Source organism: Misgurnus anguillicaudatus, unplaced genomic scaffold, assembly GCF_027580225.2.
Source record: "Misgurnus anguillicaudatus unplaced genomic scaffold, ASM2758022v2 HiC_scaffold_29, whole genome shotgun sequence".
NCBI classification, from domain to species: Eukaryota; Metazoa; Chordata; class Actinopteri; order Cypriniformes; family Cobitidae; genus Misgurnus; species Misgurnus anguillicaudatus.
Window position 1 is genome coordinate 3827518 of NW_027395279.1, and position 23755 is coordinate 3851272.

Consider the following 23755-nt stretch of genomic DNA (forward strand, 5'->3'; position numbering starts at 1 on the left):
ACATTTTGTATGAATATATTTTAATTTTAATAAAAAAAATACTAGTTACACCAATTGACACAGACCGGTTACACCACATTGACATTTTTGCAATTATACCCCAAATATTCTTTCTTCCAAAATGAAATAAAAACAGACATTTTAGACTTGGTCCTCAAAAAAGATAATGTATGCAATCTGCAAATTTATTTTGAAATTTTAACCCTTTTACATTTAGTAGTACGGAGCCCCTAAGGGGACATAGAGCAAAAATTAAGTTTAGTTTTCACGTGTGCACGTGAAACTTTTGCTTTCATGTCCACACGTAATAGTTTCACGTGAGCACGCAAAACTAAACTTAAAAAAAATTCTGCACATGAAGGTTTTCGCGTGAGGACATGAAACTAAACTTTCGATTTTTTTTACTTCAATGTCACCTTAGGCGCTCTGTATAATTGAACCATACGGACACAAATTAATTAACGTCACATCATTGACTGCATTTTTGTAGGCCAACCCGGTTTGCAGCACACTTGTTTCCTTCTTAAAAAGCCCATTTATTTTTTCCCTAAACTTTTGGATTATCGCAAAAACACAAGCCCTTTGTTTAAAAGGTTTATGACAAGTGCACATTTTGTCTTGAGAGAAGAACACAAATTTTAAAATCTGAATGCGCCCACTTGAAATGAAAAGCTAAACTTAGGCTATAAGGGGCGGTTTCCCAGACAGGGAGTAGACTAGTCTTAGACTAAAAATAAATATAAGAGCCTTCCAAAAATATTTCTTACATTACATCAGTGCCATTTGTTTTGCATCAAAATGCACACAAGTAATGTTTTTTTTTAGTAAGGCATGTTTGTTCAAACTAGTTATATTTCCTAATTAAACTAAGGCCTAGTCCTGGTTTAAGCTAATCCCTGTCCAGGAAACCACCCCAAAGTGTCACAAGTGAGACAACTTGTTTTATGTCACAGAATAAAATTTGAAAATATCTTATGGTAACCCAAAATCTTATTTAAGTAGTTAAAGCACAGCCCCAAAGACTTCGGGATGACGGTACTAGAAGTGCTAAAATGCTACCTTGCCACGCAGCACCCTATTGATGATGAAAAATAATGCTTTCTCATTGAACAGTGAAATTAAGACAAAACAGAAAATGCAAAATTCTAAACTCCAGCAGCTAAGATGTTAAACTTGTTTATTGATTTGTTGTAAATCTTACAGATCAACACGTTTTACAGGACCAGAAATCAAGCATCTTGACTTCTGCAGGTTGGAATATAGGCCAACAATGCAGTCAACAAAATGACAAACGTTTCCGTTTTTTGGGCAAAGAAATGAAGTAATGAATCTTAAAACAAACCAGCAATAAGCTGTATTTATCGAAAAACACATGACAAAAAGAAATCTACCACTATCTAGTAGAAGCACATATGCAAAAATATCCAAATCACATTCACACCAACTCAAAAGATGTTATAAAGCAGGGCGTTTACATTTACGTACAATACCGAGGTACTAGTGAAAGTAAAAACCTTCCCGCCACTTCATCTCCAAATTAATCTAAAGCAACATGGGAGAAATATCACGGAGGTGAATCTGAAGTATGCTGCTGCCTGAATGAAGAATCTAACGGGATGAGTTGGAACTGGAGCGGGAGCGATGACGTCTGCGACCTGGAGACCTGGAACGAGAGCGCCTCCTCACCGGGGAACGTCGCCGTGGAGACCGAGATCTGTTAAAAGTACATATTGTCAGCTTTGGCCGAGATAAATCGCAGACACACAGCAATTATCTGATAAGAAAGAAGAGCTGTCAGAGAGACTTCTCAAAGAAGAGAGAGAAGAAACAGACAATCAGGTCAAAGGACATCGGTTGTATGTTTGCAAACAGGTGCGAGACGCAGAAAACTGTGTTAACTGAATTTAAGCCTGCGAGTACTGGGTTAGGTCCAATTCACACGACACACAACAAACATGTACAATACACACATGTGAGTGGGACGAAAAAGAAAACAGAATTAAGATCCAAACCTTCTCCTCATGCGAGGTGGCGTACGGCGCCACATAGGAGGTGGAGGAGGCATTCTGCGTGGAGGTGTCATTCTTCGCGGGACAGGTCGTATCCTTTGTGGCAGAACAGCGCTGGCTGTGATTTCCTGACCATCAATCTGACCTGAGGACAGGGTAATGGTATAAGAAATTTTTTATCTGCATTCAGCTGTTACAATATGGTTGCTTTTATCCCTTCCACGTACCTCCATCCATGTGTTTTAGGGCCTTCTGGGCATCTTCTGGAGACTCGTATTCTACATAAGCATAGCCCTTTGATAAATTAGGATGCAAGCGGTCTGGGGGCATTTCAACCATCTTGATCTTCCCATAAGTTGAGAAGATCTCTTGAATGTGGTCCTACAAGAAATCACATGCAAAACTGATCAACAAAGCCATTTTATAGTAGTACAAAAGATAACCTAATGAAAACGCTAGTCATTTACCAAATATTTCAATTAAGTCAAACAAACATTGACTGACAATATTAATCCTTACCTTGGTTACATTTCTGGTGAGTCTTCCCAGATGAAGTTTGGTTGGTTTGGGACTGGGGCTCCTCCTCTTCCTCTCTTTCTCATCGGTACGTTTTTGTGATTTGGATCTGATTATAGCACAATCACAAGTTTAGTCCCATGCAAAACAAACTGCATTTATGTTTTCCTTGGGATACACTACGTGATTTCAAACCTTAATCGATTATAAATCTATGGAATGATATAAAGACAGATTCAGGCATTTTGACATTGTAATCCTGTGAACGGAGGATTCGGCCAGATTGTGAGATCACATCAAAGTCTTTTTAAAGATCGGGTCACAGTGCCAGCAGCCATGTTTGCAATACCTGGCAGAGACTGCGCATGCACAAAGTCCCTCCCTACCAGAGGATGTCATTCTTTAACGGTTGCCGATTGGCTCTTTTTATTGGAAGGCGGGACAAGAGCGGCAATATTGACCGCTACGATCTCCCCTATTCATAGCAATACCAGTGATACATGACCAAACACACACCTGCTGACTGCAACAAAATGTGACTTGAGGAAAAAAAGGATTTGTAATAGTGGTATGCGCTACCATTAGTAATATAACACATATTATACAGGGTTCCCATTCAAAGTCAAATTACTTGACTTTTCACTGACTTTCAGTGACTAAAAAGCTGAATTTCCATGATCCATGTCTGGGATGCCGTGAGTCTGGATAATGTACTGTACACCTTGAGTTTATGAAAATGTATCTTAAACGTGTGAAATGAATAAACAGTGCGAATAAACAGCTGTTTAAATTGTATAGGGTGACCGTACGTGCCATTCTTCCCGGACGCGTCCTGTCCAGGATTTCTTGTGCGTCTTCCGGAAGTTGTATTTGTCGACCGCATACGTCATAGAGGATTATTATCATCATTACAGAAAAGCAACCGTTACATTTTAAGGTAAGAATGAAACTACGATTGTATGTCTTATGTTTTTAACTGAATGGCATATGCGGTCAAGAAATACGACTTCCGGAAGAGACACCGAAATCCTGGACAGGACGCATCCGGGACGACCGGCATGTATGGTCACCCTAAAATTGTAGTCAGAGGAGGCTTGGACCTGGAAATGGATTTCCTTACATCACAAGTTAACAAGCAGATTAGATTTTTTAAAGCAACAAACAAAAATCCCTGAAATTACATGACTTGGTCAAAAATATATAAAATTCCCTGATTTTCAATGTATGCAAATGACCTTTTAAAATTCCATGATATTCCAGAAATTCCATAAAACGTGGGAACCCTAATTATAAAGGGACTCTGTACCATTGCCATAGTTGTACAAGTCAGTCTTCTTACTCAATACTGCGGTTTTGTAACACGTTTGTGGCTGTCATGTTTCAGCTATAAAAGCACACAACATCCAGTTACAGCTTGCTCACTTTCATTGGTATCCCATAGGGGGCAGACCGATCAAGTCAAACATGTTTGATATTTATGATTTGGGACTGTGGAGGCTCTGAAGTGATCAGGAGCAGTACAATATTCATTATGACTTCACACAATTTGGAAATATTGTTTAGGACAATAAGTCACACATCCCTTATCGCTGAAGGTGCAAACTGGCCCAAGATCAGGCTTAAAATCTTAAAAAGTGTGTAAATGGGTCAGTTATCTGGCTCAAGCGTGCAACCTACTTTGATCGTGAACGACGTCGGTTGTCGTGGCGACGGCGGCTCGGACTGGGGGACCCGGAGGATCCGGACGAGCTAGAGGAACGGGAGGAGCTGGATGACCCAGAACGGCTGGTGCCAGAGGAAGAGCTGGATCCACTGGATGAGCCCGAGCTGGAACCAGAACTGCTGCTGGAGCTAGAACTGGATCTGTAGAAGACATGCAAAATACTTTAATACACAGAAAGAGAGGAGCCTGTTTGAGGATGTCAGACAACAACACTAAAGACGACATTAGGTCAGTTTAAGAGATCTGTGGGTCAGTTAATGGATCTGCTATCTGATCCAATGTCACTAAATACTGCATCCCATGATAAAACAAGCTTGCATACTTAAAGGAATACTCCACTTCCCATGTCATCCAAGATGTTAATGTCTTTTGAGGAAAACATTCCAGGATTTTCTCCATATAGTTGACTTTAGGGGACATCAGTAATTTACAGTTTTAATGCAGCTTGAAAGGACTCTAAACTAGAGATCGACCGATATATCTGTTTTCCGATATTTTCCCCGATATTTGAGCATTTTCCGATGATCGGATATCGGGTTTGTGATATCGGATTGACCGATAAACGAGAGAATTGAGAATTGCGCGCTGGACGCATCTGAGGAGAGGAGCTCACAGCAGCAGCAGCAGTGTGCACAGCAGATATGACGGCGGAGTGACGCGACTTCATTAAAAGGACTTTGAGTATACTTACTTTGCATCTGAGGCATTTATAACACATCTTATTTGTGCATTAATGTATGTTATGTTAAATAAGTTGATATCGTCGCTGCCTGATGAAACTCACGTATGTCCAAAACGGTAACTTTTCAGAAAGTGAAAAAAACACCGTATATCAAAAGCAGTTGAATGTAGCGTTGTCATACTTGGTACGGCATATTTACATGTAACCATATTCTTGCCAGTGTAATGATATAATCCACATTTGACAAAAATTGAGTTTAAATGGACATGCGTGCATATTTTACAGTAACTTTGATCGATACGCGTTCTTCTGATCATTAATTAGAATGGCCAAGTCGCGTTTCGTATTGACAGATGAATACGCTCAGTTTATTAAATAGCCTACGTCTTAGTTAAATACGCTTACTTTCTTTATTTAATATTAATTATAAGTGTATTAAATGTCTCTTGCAAACCATTAAGGGACAATGAATCAATACACTGACATGGTAATGCTACACAACAAGGGCGTCAGTTTGTGTTGAAAAGTGGTGGGGACAAAAGATCTTATAAAAACATTACTGCAGGACGGGAAAAATATTGAATAACGGCGCATCAAAAATGGGCATAGCGTAGGCCAGTCAACAACAAGAAAATACTCAGCATAAATTTATAAACCCTCAACAATGTCGAATGCACACATCACACATGTAACAGTCCCTGCAACACCAGCTCAACCGAACAATGCCAAAGCACCATACCGTAGAAAACAGCAGCGCGTTTAATAAATGATTACAGTGGATTTCATTACATATGTACAAAAAAACACACCATAAGCATACAACACAACATATGTGACACTAGACCACAAAACCAGTCTTAAGCATCGCTTGATTTTTCAGAACATTTTAACCAAATGCTTTCAAAAAGTGGTGGGGAAATCCCCAGCGTAAATATCACCAATGCTAGACAGATACTTTGTTTGCACAGTCCTACCGTAATTAAGTAACTCATAGATGTTAGTCTGGCGTCCAGGGGAAACGTTTACCTCGAAGGAAAGTCATTGTCATGTTTATTCTGCTATATCCAGTGCTGAGCTTCGATGAAACTTTACGAGACCGGCGAGATGCTTCACAGGCGGAAGATATGCGGCGTGATTGACAGCTTTGACACCAAACGGGTACGTGAAAATCAGATGACATGATTTCACAAGTTTTCATTGGCTATTTAGGTATGTGACGCATACTGTATATGGAAATTAACCTGGACATTCAATCTGTCGAAAAATCTCAAAATCGGCAAAATGAACATACGTGAGTTTCATCGGACAGCGACGATATATTAAAAGCAATGTATGCAGTTTGTCCAAGAATAGAGACGAACTCACAAAATCACGTGCTGTTCACTTACCGGGGTTGAAGGCTGAAGCTTTTAACAAGATTTACCCTAAGTTATATTAAAATTTACCAGATAAACATTATTTTGCTAAAATATCTATATAAATGTCTGTGGATATTAATTAATTATTTATTACCTCCGCAAGCGGTCACAGTTTGATACAGTTAATGCGCGAGTAAATGCATAGATAACAGCGCTGTCAACAGCCATTTCATAAGCTATAACAACAAAATATTAATTATTCTGACATCAAATAACATTACCAGTTAAGAAATTCAGTGATATATAAGCCGTTTTGTTTGTTACTTTCCTGAATGTAGTATTTCAGTCAGTGATATTATTTGTAAAACCTCTTTGCCAACTACTTGTTGGACTGCTGAAGGCTACATGTTGCTGGTCAAAACAACCATATTATTCCAAAAAAGGCACTTAATCCACCTGTTTTACTCTATAAACTATGTATAACAAGCAGCCAACTCCGCTATAGTTTTCTCTCTCTCCCGCAGCCAACCGCAGCGAACTTTGGATCAGTCCATTTCTGACGAAATGATAGGGGTGTTTGGAATGGTCCATGTATTGGGAATATAGTTCTACTCTAAACGATCCCAATTGAGGCATAAAAGTCTCATCTAGCGAAAAGCCATTTTTGTCAAAAAATATGTACTTCTCGTCTAGCCATGTGATGTGCCAGCATGACCTCACATATTATGTAATCAGGGTGAAAGGTCACGCATGACGTATGCGATACTACCGCTCCAGTGTTTACAAGTGGGGAGAAATAGGAGCGTTCAGACATTCTTGTATGTGTTATAATACTTATTAATGTCTTTGTTTCAGTTTATTGTTTAAAATGGTCTGCAAGTGTGTGTTTTATATGTAATGCATGACCTTTCGACGTGATTGGGTAATACGTAAAGTAGCATTGGCGCGTCACACGGCTAGTGCAAGATTAGAAGTTGTGGTTTAAAAGCACTTTTTGGGGCGTTTCGCTAGATAAGACCCTTATGACTCGGTTGGGATTGTTTAGAGCCCTTTTAAAGCTGCACTGAAATTGTTTAGTGAGGTCCACTTAAGTCAAATATATGGAGAAAAATCCTGAAATTATTTCCTCAAAAACTTGATTTCCTCTAAACTGAAGAATAAATGAAAGTGGAGTAATCCTTTAAATAATTTGTTTTCTACATAAAGTTACCCACGTAAATTATACATGACTACTTGACATTTTTGTAATCAGACTGTTGGTTCACATAGTAAGGTGCAGGAAGATTATAATGATTGACAGGAAGTGTTCAGTTAGGGTTGAACTACGTCTCATGATCAGACCTGCTGCTGCTGCTACCGGTGGAGTTACTGCGACGTTTACGAATCTTATCTCGACCTCTCTCTTTCTCTGCTCCCTCTTTTCCTGCGGGTTTCTCCTTTGCTCTCTCTCTGGGTTTGTCCTCAGAACGTTCCCTGCGCTTGGTCGGTGAAGGTGCCCTGTGTAAAGAAACAACAAAAACATTGATGGTTAGGAAAATGCGTCTGGTTTTACTTTGTTTACAGGAACTGTAAAACCAGTTCAAGTATGGTTTATCGATAAAAATGCAGTATGTAAAGACAAAATATTAACTGGTATATACACTATAGGTAACACAAGAAATGTAACTATACATATACTTAACATAAATATTTCACATATACTTTAGATGTCTTTAGCACTAACACCGTTTATACAATAAAAGTCTAATGATGACACCTAAATAATGAGAATGCATGACTGTGAATGTGCAGCTTTATTTAAATTGTAATGACAACATATGCATTGTGTTTTAATACATTTATAGTATAGTATATGTACCATTTTATAAAAGCTAAAAAAATAAAATTTGTAATACCACGACTATCCACTTCGTCAAAGTTGTGCGACGATAAAATGGTACAACAGTGGTATCAGTATGTCAATATCGTGGCACGGTATAACTACTATGGTATTTCATTTGCATTCCTACACTATTTACAGAATAACATACTGCATAAAACAAGGCCAGAAATTAATACAAATTACGTTTTAACCTATAAACGCAAAAAAATTAAACGGGAATATAACCAATAAACCAGCAACATTATCAAAAGCAATACATAATACAATAACTTATGGTATACGGCATTTAAACAATTTTAATTATCACATTATATTTTTTTGACTGCATTGTGTTTTCATATCAGCGACGATTCGTTTCATGTTAGCGCTAAGCGGCTAATGCTAACATACGAACGCCACTTTTACCACAACGCAAAATATCTAATATTGAATACTAAAATTGCGATTAAAAATTCTATACATTGTATTTATATCAATATTTCCACGAAATCGTCAGTCACAACGCAAAACTGCCACACAAAACAACAAACTTACATGATGAATGAACAGCGCGCTTCACACTCAACGACGAGCTCGAGCACCGTCGCGTCTTAATGATATCACGCGTCCGAGTAACCAAATCTGACGTCACTGCCTCCGCGACTAGTGCAAGAGGGCGGGGCTGTGCTCACGCAATGGACTACTTGCAATAAAAACACGAATATTTGTGCGTATACTGTTGTGTTTGTGATATTAAATGATAGATAAGCGCGCGTAACCATCGTAATGTGACCGTTTAGCGTCGGTTTGAATACAAAAAAGAGCGCTGTGATGTCGCAGTAGGTAAGAAATGATGTCTATTGTATTCTTAGTGCACTAAACCTGTATGCGCTACCATTGGGGTAGATGCATAAATTTGAATTTGTTCCATGATGGAAAATCCAGTTTGGACTGTGTATTTTAACTGCGTTTTACAGCACGATTGCTAGTTTACCTTATTGGAAGGTAGGTTATGCTTTAATTATAGGCTATTATAAGGATACTTATCAGTTGGAAGTTGGTCCAAACTAGCAGATCATCTTGGACAAACAACAAACCAGACGCAGTGCAATTCAGATTCAGATCAGATTCATGCAGTACAGTGCAATTCAGATTCAAATCATTCGGTTTAGTGTAGTATAATTCAGATTCAAAGTAGATTTACTCCAGTGCAGTACAATTCAGATTTTAACCAGATCAAATTGCAGTGCAATTCAGATTTAATTCAGTGCAGTGTAATTCAGATTCAGACCAGATTTGTGCAATACAGTACAAATCAGTTTCAAACCATATTCAGATTAGTGTAGTATAATTTAGATTCAAACTAGATTTACTTCAGTGCAGTACAATTCAGATTTAAACCAAATTCATTCAGTATAATGAAATTCAGATTTAAACCAGATTCAATGCAGTGCAATTCAGATTTGAAATAATTTAATTCAGTGGAATGAATTTCAGAATCAAACTAGATTCAATTCAATGGAGGGAAATTCAGGTTCAAATATAATTTAATACTCAGCCTTTAAAAAGCATAGTACAGGTTGCTCTTTAGAAACCAGGTACCAGCTTAAGATACGTTTTCCTGAAGGGATATTATGGTTATGTTTGCACCTTCAGTACAAATATGCAGCAATTTTCTGTATGGTTAGAATAGTCTAAAAATGTAATACATTTACTAAAGCACACTGCTTGGAATAAAGTTTTCCATTCTGAATGTGATTGTGTAGATAACATCACTTCTGTCTTTGCATTGTTTTTAGGATCTGTTTGATCCAGCCTACTGTTGAGTGTCAATACTACGATCACCCACCATGGGCAGACTAGATGATGCTGCCAAGCGCAAAGTTGTGGAGCTGCGAGAAGCAGGCTTGAGCTTCCGCAAGATCAAGGCTGTGCTGGAGTTGGAGAACATCAAGGTGTCTGCGCAGGCCATCTACCTCTTCCTAAAGGAATTTCAAGGGAGAGCTCGGAGGGAAGACGGAGCAGCGGGGAGAACTGGCCATGCGGTGCCGACTTCAGTCAGGGAAGTGGGCAGCAGCGAGACTCGACAGGTTGGCTGGAGCGACCAGCAGCTGAGAAACCTCCTCAGAGAAGCTTCACGAGTCGCAGCCTCTCAGCAGGCCACGTCCTCCTCGGCGGGACAGTCTTCTGGGACAGCAAGCAGAGGAGAAGCACAGGAGAGGGAAAAAGACGAGGATATTCGGATTGTCAGCGTAACGAGTTTAGCGCAGGGCACACAGCACACTGGCGTCCAGGTGCCACGGTCAGGAGGTGGCACAGGGGCAATGAGTGCTGCTAATTTTGCAAGACGACGACACACACCATCACCTGCCAATCCTGTGCTGGTGGCTCGTAGGAGACTCTTGGATAAAGCTTTGCTTCATCGAGCAAGGGTGGGTTTGTTTGTTTCAAGAACACATCTGCATTATCTTTTACCCCCAAAAAATTATGTTTTAATTTAAAGGAAATTTGCTGGCTTTTGACACTGCATAAATTATATTTCCATCCAATTCTCATTACTGTAACACAAATACCAAATGCAGTATTATTTATTTAGCAGTTGTAGTTCATTTAACTTTTTTATAGCAACAATTAAAGGTGTTGTAGGATGTAAAACTGTATTTACCTTGGCTAGATGAATAATAAGAGTTCTGTACATGGTAATGACATATGTGAGCCTCAAACACAATTGTTTCCTCTACAGTCGAGATGTACACCCCAACATTAAATTACACATTAAATTAAGTACAGTGGTGTTACAATGCTAAAAAAAGCTAAGTTTGCGCTATATGCTAGCGTTTAGGCTGAAGTTCTACTATTGATGCTACAGTTACGTTTTGCAGGTCCATACAGAAAAAACACAAACTTACTACTACACGTCCATTAACAATCTCCAAACAATTGATTATTCCTCAAAATCAGTATCTTTATCTTATACAGACTCGAACATAAAGTCTGTTCACACACACACACACACACACACACACACACACACACACACACACACACACACACACACACACACACACACACACACACACACACACACACACAGAGCTACTGAAGGAGCTTCTCTGTGAAGCAGCCAATCAGAGCAGAGCTCAACATTATTATTCATGACCCTCTTAAATAAGTTAATAATAGACCATTTTATTTTAATGGCAAATCCTAGGGTTGTAAATAGACATGTAAAACCATCTCTGGATCATTTATGCACTTAATAAAGCCACAAACCTACTATGTAGATATCAGAGAACAATTTAACAGATTATTTCAATGCATTCTTTGGCACCTTTAATGCATTCTGCAGTTGTGAAAATATTATACACACATGAACAATACTTTATGCAAAACTTTTGATGTTGGGGTCAAATGTTTTAGAAGGATTCATCCTATAACAGTTTTCTTGTTTTGTTGTAGTTTTGTGTATCATAGTGAATTTTCATGTGTTCTTTAAAGGTAAGGGAAGGTGGACCACAGACCGGCCAGCAGGTGCCGCTGTCAGTAAGACGAGATCAGTCCTGTTTCACTGGTCCTGATGGGAGAAAAGTTGGGTTACCCCAGACTGCTTCATATGACCTCACCAGAGCTCCAAATATGGTAAGTTTGGAATTATCATAAAAAATCGTGTACTATTTATTAGGTGTGGGTGATGAACCGGTAGAAATTTGTCAACTGGTAGAGATGTTGGAATATCATCTCTATCAGGATTGCTGTGTGCATGGTCACGAAAACGTAATGTTTGTACACGTTTTAAGCACCGCAGTAATTTTAAGCCGTCGAAACACAAACAACAGGGCTATATGCGCACTGTTTCTGTGTGAGAGGAGCGTGCAAGCTGCTGCTCATTGAGCTTGTGAGCATTTTTGCTGCTTTATTGGCCTTAAATACATATATGCATCAAAATTCGAATTTTTTGGGACGACCTAGTTAAGGGGGTAGGGTTTCCCAGCTTAGGCGGGCCGCCCGAACTGCAAAGTGCTGCGGGAAACCCTGGAACGGCTCAAAAAGACAGAACCGCATTTACATCAAAGGCGAATGAAGCGAATAATTTGCGCTGTTCACGCATAGTTGGTTGCTTGAACATTTTAAGTTAACTCGCTTCATTTGCGTGTGAAATTCAGACGTGGATACGCCAAATTTTTCGGCTTTAGCTAGCTTGTAGTCTCAATATGTGGGCTGGGAAAAGATTAATCGCGATTAATCGCATACAAAATAAAAGTGATTTTTGGCATAATATATGAGTGAGTGCTGTGTGTAATTATTATGAACATATAAATACACATATTCATGTGTGTATTTAAAAAACAATTACATGTGTATATATATTTATTTATATTTTTATATATTCTATATTATTTATAAATATAAAAAATTGTTATATAAATAAAAAAATCTGACATGAATATATGTATGTGTGTGTGGTTAAATATACACAATAATTACACACATATATTACGCAAAAATTACTTTTACTTTGTAAGCGATTAATCGCGATTAATCTTTTCCCAGCCCTAGTGTATATATTACTTAATATATACACTATTAAGTAATATATACACTTACTTAATTTTGCTCCTGTTTAAAGTTAATCAAACAGCATTGAGAGAAAATCTTTTAACAAAATCACTTTTCTACCTTTAATAAGATTTATATATATACATTATTATTTATTATCCTTTTTTCATCACTGACTGTTTATCTTCACTGAGCTTTATTGTAAGAATTATGAAAACTAAGATTTTAATAACAAAATCTCCCACCCCTATATGTAAGCGCATATTATGTTCTCCTGTCTGTGAAATCCAGGCTAAATCTCATAAATCTAATGATGAGATTTTGAGCATCAAAGTTTGATTTCACATTGATTTTAATTTTTGACATATTCTTACTCAGACAATATTAAAGATATCAAGATTATATTTGCACTGACTGTTTTTACATTATGTAGGAATATTTTATGTAGAAAACAGTAAATCACAAACAAATGTGATCTTTATTTAAATCTTTATTCCTCAGAGGGGCTCACACCAAGGACCCTTTCCTCCCAAGAGATGGATGCAAAGGACAGGCACTCCCGTTCGCACACTTCAGCATCCTCCTCGCATAGCCGTCCGCCCCCCAGACCCGGCCGCAGCTGGGAATACATCCCAAAACGCAGGTCCTCCTGCACGAGTCCAAAACGTGACCAGCCAATCTTCCCCTCCTCCCCAGAGGAACATCCTTGACCCCGGAGCTGTGAGCGGCCTGCAAGAGCAGATTCAGACCTTGAGCTCCGAACTGAGAAATCTGGGCGTAGCGCTGAGGATGATGGCAGAACAACAAGGCCGGTTGGAAAGAGAGCAAGCCCAGCAGACTCAGGTCCAGAAGCAGATCCTCAGCACCCTTCAAGAAGTGGCGACCAGACTAGAACCCTGCAACGTACTGCAGTCACCGTCTTCCTCAACGTTACCAGCGTCCTGTTCCCTGGCCTCCTCTGAACCCTTCAGCCAGGCCGCCCCCAACCAGGGCATCTACGCTCAGTGCAGTCAAGCACAGACGCGATACAACGAGATCCACGACTCGGGACTCGAGGGCATTGAGGGGTTCTCTCTGGACCAGCTTAGCCCAGCCACCATGAACGGATTTCAGCAGTGCCCAAACACCGGCGTGCCCTCGTTCACCCATTCGCAAACGTTTTCCCATTCACCCTATACGCAGTCGCACACAGACTCATACACAGGCATGAATAATAAATCGGTAGATATGCCCTCAACCAGTTCGAATGGAACTTTCCAGAGTTGTAGTCCACCTAACCAGCCCTCCAGTCTTCCAGTGTCTCCACACGAAACAGAGCTGAACATTATTAAGGTGGAGAACGTCTGAAAATCCAGCAATGAAACATATGTCGAAAACTTGGATTCAGCACAATGCCTAAATTAAATAGACGACAGTTCACATTAAAACCCCTTGTAGCACTCTTGCAGTGATGTGGCCAAGCTGGGGTGCCTAAAAGTGTTTATTCTTACGAATTGCATCGCCTTTGTTTCGAGCTGTAATGAAGTAGATGTATTTTCTCTGAGAGATGTTTCTCACAGGGTAGATTCACAGACGAATTTATCGCTCACTAGGGACATGCTAGTGTTTCACAAATACATATCTATATATTCAGTGTTGTATTAGACCTTACATAATGAACTGTATTGTTTTTATTAACTTAAAATGTTTTGTTTTTATCTACATACACCCCTGGTCCCCATACATGGAAGTCGCTTTCATGTTTCTACAATAGCCCTAAACAGACAAACTGCTCTATAGAGAGACGACGATGTGTTTGTCCCGTAGCGGCTATCGTAGCTTCTCTATGCGTTTCGAAAAAGGGGGTGAGCTGTGGACTGAGCCATTGGTTGCAATTCACAATCTCACTTTTGACATTTGTCAAAATAACTTAAAATCGTAACACTACCACAAGGAGTAAAAACAGAAGTCCTCGAAAATTCAAATTATAGGCCACGTTATACACGCCCTGTGAGCAAATCCTGCAGAAAATCTGAAATGGGCATATGACAGTTCGGCATTATTGTAGCTATAAATTCGTGTTTGCTTTTAAGTACATTTTTAAGTTAAATAATAGAAGTTTAGCGTTATTGTAGCATCGTTACAAAGAGACGTTGATTTATATTATTGTACATTATTACATGTTAACTGTCCAAAATTTCAAGACCAGCAAGAAACTGTCCAAGAGAAGAGTTTTCTTATTTAAAATATGTTTTTGAATTTTCATATGAAAATAAATATCAGTAGTTTTAGTGAAATATTATGTTTTCTCTGTATTTTTTTTGTTTATTGAAGAAGTGCAACATAAAACAACAATGACATAGTACTAGTGTATGGTATTGATGGTACTGCACATTAAACACATCTTCAAACATTTGATCATAATCACATATGTGACCCTGGGCCACAAAACCAGACATAAGATGCACAGGTATATTTGTAGCAATAGCTAACAATACATTGTATTTGTCAAAATTACAGATTTTTCTTTTATACCAAAAAACATAAGAATTAAAAGCCTTATTTTTCAAAGGTTTAAATGGAAACTCCACTTTTTTTGAAAATATGCTCATTTTCCAGCTCCCCTAGAGTTAAACATTTGATTTTTACCGTTTTGAAATCCATTCAGCTGATCTCCGGGTCTGGCGCTAGCACTTTTAGCATAGCTTAGCACAAATTTATTGAATCTGATTAGACCATGAGCATCGCGCTCAAAAAAAAAACAAGAGTTTCAATATTTTTCCTATTTAAAACTTGACTCTTCTGTAGTTTCATCATGTACTAAGATCAACGGAAAATTAAAAGATGCGATTTTCTAGGCCGATATGGCTAGGAACTATACTTTCATTCTGGCGTAATAATCAAGGACTTTGCTGCCGTAACATGGCTGCAGCAGGCACAATGATATTACACAGAGCCCGAAAATAGTCCCCTGCTATTGAAAGATACCAGCTTTGACTTATGGATTGTGGTTGTGTTTTTCTGCCCTACTGACTGCACACAGTTTGTGAGGTGAGGGGTTCAAGATGATACCCCCAACTGCAGTGAGATCCAATTCATCTTCAGAGACTCCAGGTGGAGGAGTGAAGTGAAAACACTGAAGAAGAGAAGTGAAGAAAAGAAAGAGCTCCATCCTGGCCAAACCCTCTCCTAAACACATCCTGCGACCTGAGAGAAAAGATGGGAATGCGTTTGTAACGACATAATTGTTAAACAACATAAGTCAAATTGATTTTGATGTGAATAGTAAAGTTTATTACCTGCAGAGAAGGGCATGAAGGCATCACGTTTGATCAGCTGACCGTTCTCATTGAGGAAGTGTTTAGGGTTGAAAGTGTTGGGCGTCTCCCACTCATTCTCATCCCTAAAAACAGACGTCAGCAGTGGCAAAACACTTGTCCCCTAAATTTTAGAACATATTTTAAAAACATTACTGATAGATACTTTGGATAAGTTGACTTAAACAACAGACTGTAAAGTGTGAATAATTTCTAATTTGATCAAGACGGACCTTCTTGATGAGATATCCATTGAAGTTCACATCACAGCTGGTTTTATGTGGCAGATCCAAGGGCACTATATTCGCCAGTCTCTGGATTTCATGGATCACAGCGTCTGTGTAAGGTAAATTCTTCCTGTCCTCTGTAACCGGTTCACGTCCGTCAAGCACCCTGTCAATTTCCTCATGAACACGATCTATAACCCAAAAGATCACACAGAAAACATTTCATATCAATGAGACCTTTTACAACATTTTATTAGAGACAAAAGTAATACAGTATGACCTTGTATGTGAGGATATTTGGCCATGAGCAGTAAACCCCAGCGTAGCGTTGTGCCGGTGGTGTCAGTACCGGCAACAAACAGGTTGGCCACAGTCATGAGCAGGTTCAGATCATTAAATTGTGAATCATTTTCTCCAGATTCCTGTTAAAGGCACAGAAAGCATGCTTTATTATTATGTAGGTTGAGAATTAAAGTTGAAGTCAAAAACCACTCACATCTGATGCATACATTCAAAATATTCTACCTCTAAGCTTTGTTTTTGGATGAGGAAGGCATCGACTAATCCTCTGCAGTCGAGAGGGTTAAAGGTCTCCCGTAAGCGATCCACCAGCACCTGCATTTCAGCAATGTTGCTTTCCATACTTTCCATTAGCAGTCTCCGGGTCTCCAGCCAAGGCCCAAGCACTGGAAACATGTTGTAGATCTGCAGGTCAATAAAGTATGACATAAACATCAGGGCTGCATGTTCTCAATAACAGGTATATATTTTTTTAGGCGTGTTCCCCAAAATGTAACTTAGCGGGTTGCACTCTGAGGCTATTTTGGAGATTTAAGCCTGGATTTGGCCTACCCAATTTCAAAAGCTTCCCATACCCACATGCAGAGGTGTACATACATTTCACCGGAAGCCCTTTGAAATTACATAAAACACTGTTGAAAGTGCTAAACATGGTTGTATGTTGTTGTCAGTCCTCTAATAAACACAAAGATAAATAAAGAAAAAGATGGATCTGTCTAAAGAAATATTAAGTAAACATGTGTCAGTACAACTCGATGTCCCTAAATATGAACATTCAGTCAGTAAAGGAGCAGACATGAGAAGATGTTTATCTCATGTTATTGCTTAAATTGGTTGATGGTGGACAAGGGTTTTCGAGCCGTGACACTAGCATGGTTAAACTGTAAATAAAAAAATGACACAGTAATACTAACCAACATTTTTGGTAATCTAGACATAAGGATAAATAATCAGTACATACAAAAGATTTATGAAATTATACAATTTGGAAAGAAAAGAGTTCTAAAAAGTGCACATATAAATAGCAAATGTATCTGAAATATCAGAAAAGATTTTAAAATGGGAACCTGTATGACAGCAGAGCCGATCCTGAGGATGTTCTGGTTTGCCTTGTTAACCATTTCTTTAAACTTTGGGTCGTCATATTCGAATCGATTTCCATAAACAATAGCTGAGATGATGTTGGAAACAGCATAATTTAAAGGTTGTGTTGTATCAAAGGGATTTCCTGGAAGAGATACAGAAACAGAGATTACATTTTGTTATACATACAGCACCTAAAAAGGTTTTTATGAACGGTTCGCTGTAGTTGTTACACCTTGGTAGGTCTCAAAAACTTCCCGCAGATATCGGGTCTCCTGAATAATTTTCTCTTCACTCAGTTTCTTTCCCATTCCAAAGTCTTTAAGAGTTGAGAGAGCAAATCTTCTCATGGTTTTCCAATTGTCACCATTTGCAAAAAGGATTCCTGCAGGAAAATGTTGTTAATTTGTTTGTTTATTTTCTGAAAATATACATCACCTCATTTCTCAGAATGCTGAAAAGGTTCATTTGAAGCAGTTCAACGATTCAGTGTGTCTAAGTCCCTCCTTTCTGTGAGCCTACTCTGCTCTAATTAGTCAGCTGGCCCAGTTTGTTGTGATTGGTTTATCCGCATACAGCGTGTCGGAAATGCAGGTTAACGGTTTTTAACCAGCTCTCCTCCTTCACACAAATAACCTCCTGGACAGCAACCAGTCTGGATTCAAGAGTGGTCACTTCACCACGACTGCACTGCTCTCAGTCATTGAAGCCCTAAGGCAGCCAATGGCAACCTCCAAATCATCTGTACTGATCCAACTGGATCTATCTGCCGCTTTTAACACTGTCAATAACCACATCCTCATTTCGACCCTCAAGGTTATGGGTGTCTCTGTTACGGCACTGCTACGGTTCAACTCTTACCTCTCAGGTAGGTCATTTAGGGTATCCTGGATAGGTGATGTCTCTGAACCTCAACGTCTCAATACCGGGGTACCTCAAGGCTCAGTGCTTGGACCACTGCTCTTTTCGATATACATGACATCCATGGTTTCTGTCATTTGAAAACATGGCTTTCCTGACACTGCTATGAAGATGACACTCAACTCCACTTGACATTCCTGCCTGACAATCCTACGGTTTCTGCCCGCATCTCAGCATGCCTGAGTGACATCCCCCTCTGGATGAAGGATCACCGGCTCCAGTTGAATCTTTCAAAGACACAATCTTTCCGTTCAGCTAGGTTCTTCGACCATTACACCTTCCAGGACAGCCAGAAAATTGGGAGTGGTCGTTGACAGTGTTGAGGTAACACATTAAAAGTAACGTGCATTACATACCGTAAAACTTCAAATAATAGCCCGGGCTTTTATTTTCCCAAACCTATCATCACACCAGGAGTCTAAAAGAGACAGGCGTCTATAAGAGACAGGCTTTTAATTTAATTGTTCCAGCATGACAGCAGGAGGTTACCACATATTACGTTTTATTTTTAATTTGAATGTGTTTAACAAATTAGTTCGTGTAATAACAACAGTCTTAAATTATTGCCAGTATAAATAAAGCAAACAATGATATGTTTTTTTATTGGTTGTTGCGTGAAATCTTACCCAGATACAACAGTGCTATTTTCTGATTGGCTATTGTGTAGCCTCTTTCTTTTTTTGTATTGGCTCGCTCGACTAGAACTCTAGGGAAGACGGGCTTGATAGAGAGAGAGAGAGCAGTGCGGCCAGATACATTTTAGGCGCTGCAGCATATTAAATATGATAAATAGTGTTTCCGCGTGAGAAATACAATGTGTGGCGGGAGTGCATGCATGACAAAAGACTGAAAGCCCGGCTATTATCAGCGGCCCCAAAACACTACCGGCCCACCGGGAAAAGTCCTGACTCTCCAGATTGCCACTTCGCTACTGTCATCATCACCTCAATCCTGACGACGAAGCTTGTTGTGTTGTCATAGTGATGAGTAAAGGAACAACTGCGTCTGTCACGTGACATCTACCGGTAAGCAAAAAAAACTTTAGCGTGTTCAATCTGCACCATAGAACTGTCTTAAACAGACTATCTGACGGGTTTTAGAAGATTAAATACAACCCGAAACTAAAAAACAGACCAGGCCTTTATTTGAGACAGGCGTTTATTTACCCAAACCTGTCGTCACACCAGGCGTCTAAAAGAGACAGGCGTCTATTTGGGACTCGGCTATTATTTGAATTTTTACGGTAATAATATTACTTTTCTTCGCATTACTTTATAAATGTACACATTAATATTTGAGACTTTTTTTAAGTAATGCGAGCTACTTTTCAGTTGAATTAATTAGATGTAAAATGAACGTATTAACGTAGAATTGCATACTCTATGCGTGAACAGTTTCAGTCAGAAAAAGTAACGCAAAAGTAACCTAAAAGTAACGTAAGCATTACTTTCCATGAAAAGTAACTAAGTAACGCAATTAGTTACTTTTTTGGGGGAGTAACTTAATATTGTAATGCATTACTTCCAAAAGTAACTTTCCCCAACACTGATTATTGATGATCAGCTTAACTTCACGGAGCATGTTGCCAGCACCACCCGCTCTTGTAGATTCATCCTCTACAACATTAGAAAAATTAGACCATTCCTATCTGAGCATGCTGCACAAGTCCTAGTTCAGGCTCTTGTCTTGTCCAGAATGGACAATTGCGATGCGTTACTGGCCAGACTCCCAGCCTGCACAACCAAATCCCTACAGATGATCCAGAATGCAGCAGCAAGAGTTGTATTCAATGAGCTAAAAAGAATGCAATTTCACTCCCCTCTTTTGGCGCGTTTCCGTTGCATAGTACCCCTGTGTCAGGTCACTTCACTTTGGCTTGGTTAGCTTTTCCATCGAGTTTAGAGCCATTTCTCAATACCATGTATGCCAAACTCGGACTTGTGTCCTTCGTAGTTCGAACTTGCAAGTTCAGACTCGGAAGAACGAACTCCTGGCGCGAAATGCATTCTGGGAAACTTTGCTGTTGTAAGTCCACACAAGTCTCCTCTGATGCATCCTTGATAAAATGGGCGGATCAAGAACACATCCGGGGATTTTATGTGAATTTGGGCTTGATGCGAACTTTGATTTGGAACAGTACTTGGTCCGCGACTGATGACGTTTCACAAGTCCACAAGAACACAAGTACAGACAAGAACGCATATTGAGAAACGGCCTAGTATCACTTCAGGAGAGTGAGCGATTATAGGCGGGTCGTTATATTTGCACTGCCTACTGCCATAACATCACACATGTGATAGCATCGTTGGAATGCTATACATTCCCACACATTTATTTATTTCTCAGTCCGCCACAAAATCAAAATCAATCACCACAAATAGATGTTTGCACAACGTATTTGTCACTACCTCTATATCACATGACAGTTTTTGTACAAACACCCGTGGCGTAAGTCGATGTGCTCCACTGAGCCTTATACATTGCAAAAATAGCATGCATGCGACCTGCGCTCCGTGAATATGCCGCCACAAACCGCAAGCCTGGAAAACACAGGTGTGGTGTTCCTGATTCTTAGCCTGTGGATGTTATTTACAGCTAAAAGGGAGTTTGGGAACTTACATCAAAGCACAGATGACAACAGGTTTGCTCGAGACATTTGCTCGAAGGTAAAGCTAATCACTCGTCACAATTTTCTCAGTCCAGTCAGTGATCTACAGTGTTGTCACGTTTTAGTATCAGCTCAGCTTGCTTGGAACCCCAACCGAGATGGTACTAAAAAAGTATTGGGTACTACCTACTGTATCCAGTGGAAAAGCCCCCAAAAGTAAGCTGACCCGACCCAAACGGTGGGGTACTATGCAATGGAAAAGCGCCATCTGTCTGGTTACACTGGGTTCCGATAGCAGCTTGCATCAAATTCAAAGCTCTGCTCCTGGCTTTTAAAACCACCACTGGGTTACTCGCTTCACTACCACGTACTTTCTCTGGTTTCTCATCTGTGGAATGATCCGCCGGTCATGACAAGATCATTAATAAGAATATTATGGAAGTAAATGTGGCTCATGAATGGTATGGTTACAAACATTTCTCAAAATATCTTCCTTTTTCTTCAACAGAACAAAGAAATTAATACATGTTTGTAAAAACATGAGAGTGAGTAAATGATGATAGACTTTTCACTTTTGGGTGAACTATCCCTTTAATGCAACAGTCTAAATTCAGAAATAGGCGAATATGCATTTTCTCTCCCTGCACACACAGAGGAAGGGTGAGAGAGCGAGCGACAAAGAGAGGGAGAGGACTTCTGTCAGAAAAGTAAATATACATTTTTCAAAAATGGACCAACAAAACACAAACAAATCAATCAAAATAAATAAAAAGAATGTGTTTAACTGACGGCTAAAGTGATGTGTTACCGTGTCTTTTATTGATGTCTTGGAATATGGGCATGATGTCTCTTTCCCCAAATTCTTCAGCCTGGTTCACTAGTGCTTGTTTAACCGTCTTGAATCCGGACAAAACCACAATCTTTTTGGGTCCAAGATGAACTTTGAACACTGACCCATATTTCTTGGATAACTGAAACAAGAGCAAGGAAAACAGTTTAAATGTTAACAGATATCCATCTATTCTTCAAACCTCCAAATTAAAAGTGTGCTATGTATTAATGAATGTTTAATTTTTGTTTCTGTACAAAATGTACCTTTGTGATTCATTAGGAATGTTTGAAAAATAAGTAACAAAAATTTTTGTATTCTTTCAAACTTGATCCATGCCCCCCCCCCCAACCCAGGGCCCAGTTGTTCAAAATGTTTAATCTGGATCAATATAAATTAAATATATTTTTTTTTGTCAAAATTAAGCATAATTTTGTTAGTTACAACTGGGGATTAAAAGGGATTATTTATATTGACTTTTTTAATTGACTGGAAGGTCCCCCCAATGTTATACTTTAAATCTGAGGTCTAAGGACCACTTAATGGAGGACCCCCAGAACATCTATCAAATTAAGACTAGATTTAAATACTTTGTTATGTGGTTACATACTATTATATATATATATAAGCATGGTAATACCACCATGGACCCCCAAAGTGCTCCTGACCCCATGTTGTGCTCCTTGCCCCATGTTGAAGACCCACGTTTTAAATACTTTAATAAAAGATATACATTTGTGTAATAATATATTAATAATAAATTATTATTATGTCATTCATAATCAAATGTATCCCAATCTTTTTCAACAATACAAACTGACAATTTCATCCAGATCAAAACCTAGATTGGATTTTGTTATCGAAATTCACAATCTTTTTCTTCTTTAGACCAACCAGTTTTAAAATGTATCTAATCGATCGGTAAAATCCAATCAGATTACTTTTGAACAGGTGCTGCTTTACCTATGAACAAATCTTTGTATGTCACTTCCGATTGTTAAAACTCAAAGACTTAAGTGAAAGCATTAAAAAAAAACTATTTTCAAGTTAGTTTCAATAAAAACCCTCAAGGAAGAACACAACATTGAGACACTCACACATTCATTTAGGTCTGTAACTGTGGATTAAACTAGGGAAAGATCTGGAAAATCTATCAAATTTAAAGCGAACTCACATTCAAGAGGCTCACATGAAGTTGTTTAAGGTCCAGAAGATGCAGGTTTCCCACGAGCGGGAGTGGTTTGGGTCCTGGAGGCTCTTGGTCATCTTCTGGAGACCTGAAGCAGAAATAAATAACCAAAAGCAGCAGAAGAGCAGCGAGTAAAGCTCCTGTGCTGGAGACATTCAGGAGAAGTGTTTCCACTAGAGCCATAGTAACAGAGATTAACACACAGCTGTAGTGAGTCTTCAGACTGAACAGACCAGTATTCATGCCAGGAAATGATTTGGTCCAAAACATGGAGGAAGAGGAATGGAGGAGGAGGATCCAGGAAAGATTTGCAATACAACAGCAGTAGGGTGTCAATCTGTCCACAGTGGCCACAAAAGTATTTGGATATCATCCCTTGTCAGTTCTAGTCTTTGTGTAGCTGTATGTGTTCAGCGTCATTTGTTATTAAAGGGACACTCCCCTTTTTTGAAAATAGGATCTTTTTTCAGCTCCCCTAGAGTTAAGCATCTGAGTTTCATTCAATAATCAAGAACTTTGCTGCCGTTACATGGTGGCAGCAGGCGCAATGATATTACGCAGCACCCGAAAATAGTACCTTCTGTAACTTCAATAGC

General features: G+C 39.1%; 3 protein-coding genes across 3 annotated transcripts; 1 reads left to right on the plus strand and 2 right to left on the minus strand.

The window, feature by feature from the left end:
- Positions 1-1160: 1160 nt before the first annotated feature.
- Positions 1161-8843, minus strand: LOC141362891 (RNA-binding protein with serine-rich domain 1-like). Its single transcript, XM_073865156.1, has 7 exons — positions 8705-8843; positions 7630-7785; positions 4203-4388; positions 2529-2634; positions 2237-2390; positions 2013-2154; positions 1161-1714 (listed from the first exon to the last, which is right to left on the minus strand). Coding segments are annotated over exons 1-7 (852 nt in total). The 5' UTR covers positions 8707-8843; the 3' UTR covers positions 1161-1608.
- LOC141362889 (uncharacterized) lies at positions 8826-14982 on the plus strand. The gene is made up of 4 exons (XM_073865154.1): positions 8826-8992; positions 9949-10581; positions 11648-11788; positions 13208-14982. The coding sequence occupies exons 2-4, from the start codon at positions 10000-10002 to the stop codon at positions 14051-14053; spliced, it is 1569 nt and encodes a 522-aa protein (XP_073721255.1). The 5' UTR covers positions 8826-8992; positions 9949-9999; the 3' UTR covers positions 14054-14982.
- A 56-nt stretch (positions 14983-15038) lies between these two features.
- Positions 15039-23520, minus strand: LOC129422025 (cytochrome P450 2K1). The gene is made up of 9 exons (XM_055177699.2): positions 23145-23520; positions 21950-22112; positions 17848-17997; positions 17597-17757; positions 16755-16934; positions 16510-16651; positions 16236-16420; positions 15985-16126; positions 15039-15892 (listed from the first exon to the last, which is right to left on the minus strand). Exons 1-9 carry the CDS (start codon positions 23427-23429, stop codon positions 15684-15686), a joined length of 1617 nt encoding a protein of 538 aa, XP_055033674.2. The 5' UTR covers positions 23430-23520; the 3' UTR covers positions 15039-15683.
- Positions 23521-23755: the final 235 nt, after the last annotated feature.

What these genes read in the sequence shown, in the direction of transcription:
- LOC129422025 (XM_055177699.2), bottom strand. Translation starts at nt 23,429, where the DNA reads ATGTTTTGGACCAAATCATTTCCTGGCATGAATACTGGTCTGTTCAGT. An exon ending in TCGGCTCTGCTGTCATACAG is followed by an intron (nt 16,935 to 17,596) that starts GTTCCCATTTTA and finishes ATTGACCTGCAG; the next exon opens with ATCTACAACATGTTTCCAGT. An exon ending in TCCAAAAACAAAGCTTAGAG is followed by an intron (nt 16,652 to 16,754) that starts GTAGAATATTTT and finishes TGCCTTTAACAG; the next exon opens with GAATCTGGAGAAAATGATTC.
- LOC141362889 (XM_073865154.1), top strand. Translation starts at nt 10,000, where the DNA reads ATGGGCAGACTAGATGATGCTGCCAAGCGCAAAGTTGTGGAGCTGCGA. An exon ending in CTTTGCTTCATCGAGCAAGG is followed by an intron (nt 10,582 to 11,647) that starts GTGGGTTTGTTT and finishes TGTTCTTTAAAG; the next exon opens with GTAAGGGAAGGTGGACCACA. An exon ending in TCACCAGAGCTCCAAATATG is followed by an intron (nt 11,789 to 13,207) that starts GTAAGTTTGGAA and finishes TTTATTCCTCAG; the next exon opens with AGGGGCTCACACCAAGGACC.
- LOC141362891 (XM_073865156.1), bottom strand. An exon ending in ACCGGTAGCAGCAGCAGCAG is followed by an intron (nt 4,389 to 7,629) that starts GTCTGATCATGA and finishes TGTCTTCTACAG; the next exon opens with ATCCAGTTCTAGCTCCAGCA. An exon ending in CCACCTCGCATGAGGAGAAG is followed by an intron (nt 1,715 to 2,012) that starts GTTTGGATCTTA and finishes TACTTTTAACAG; the next exon opens with ATCTCGGTCTCCACGGCGAC.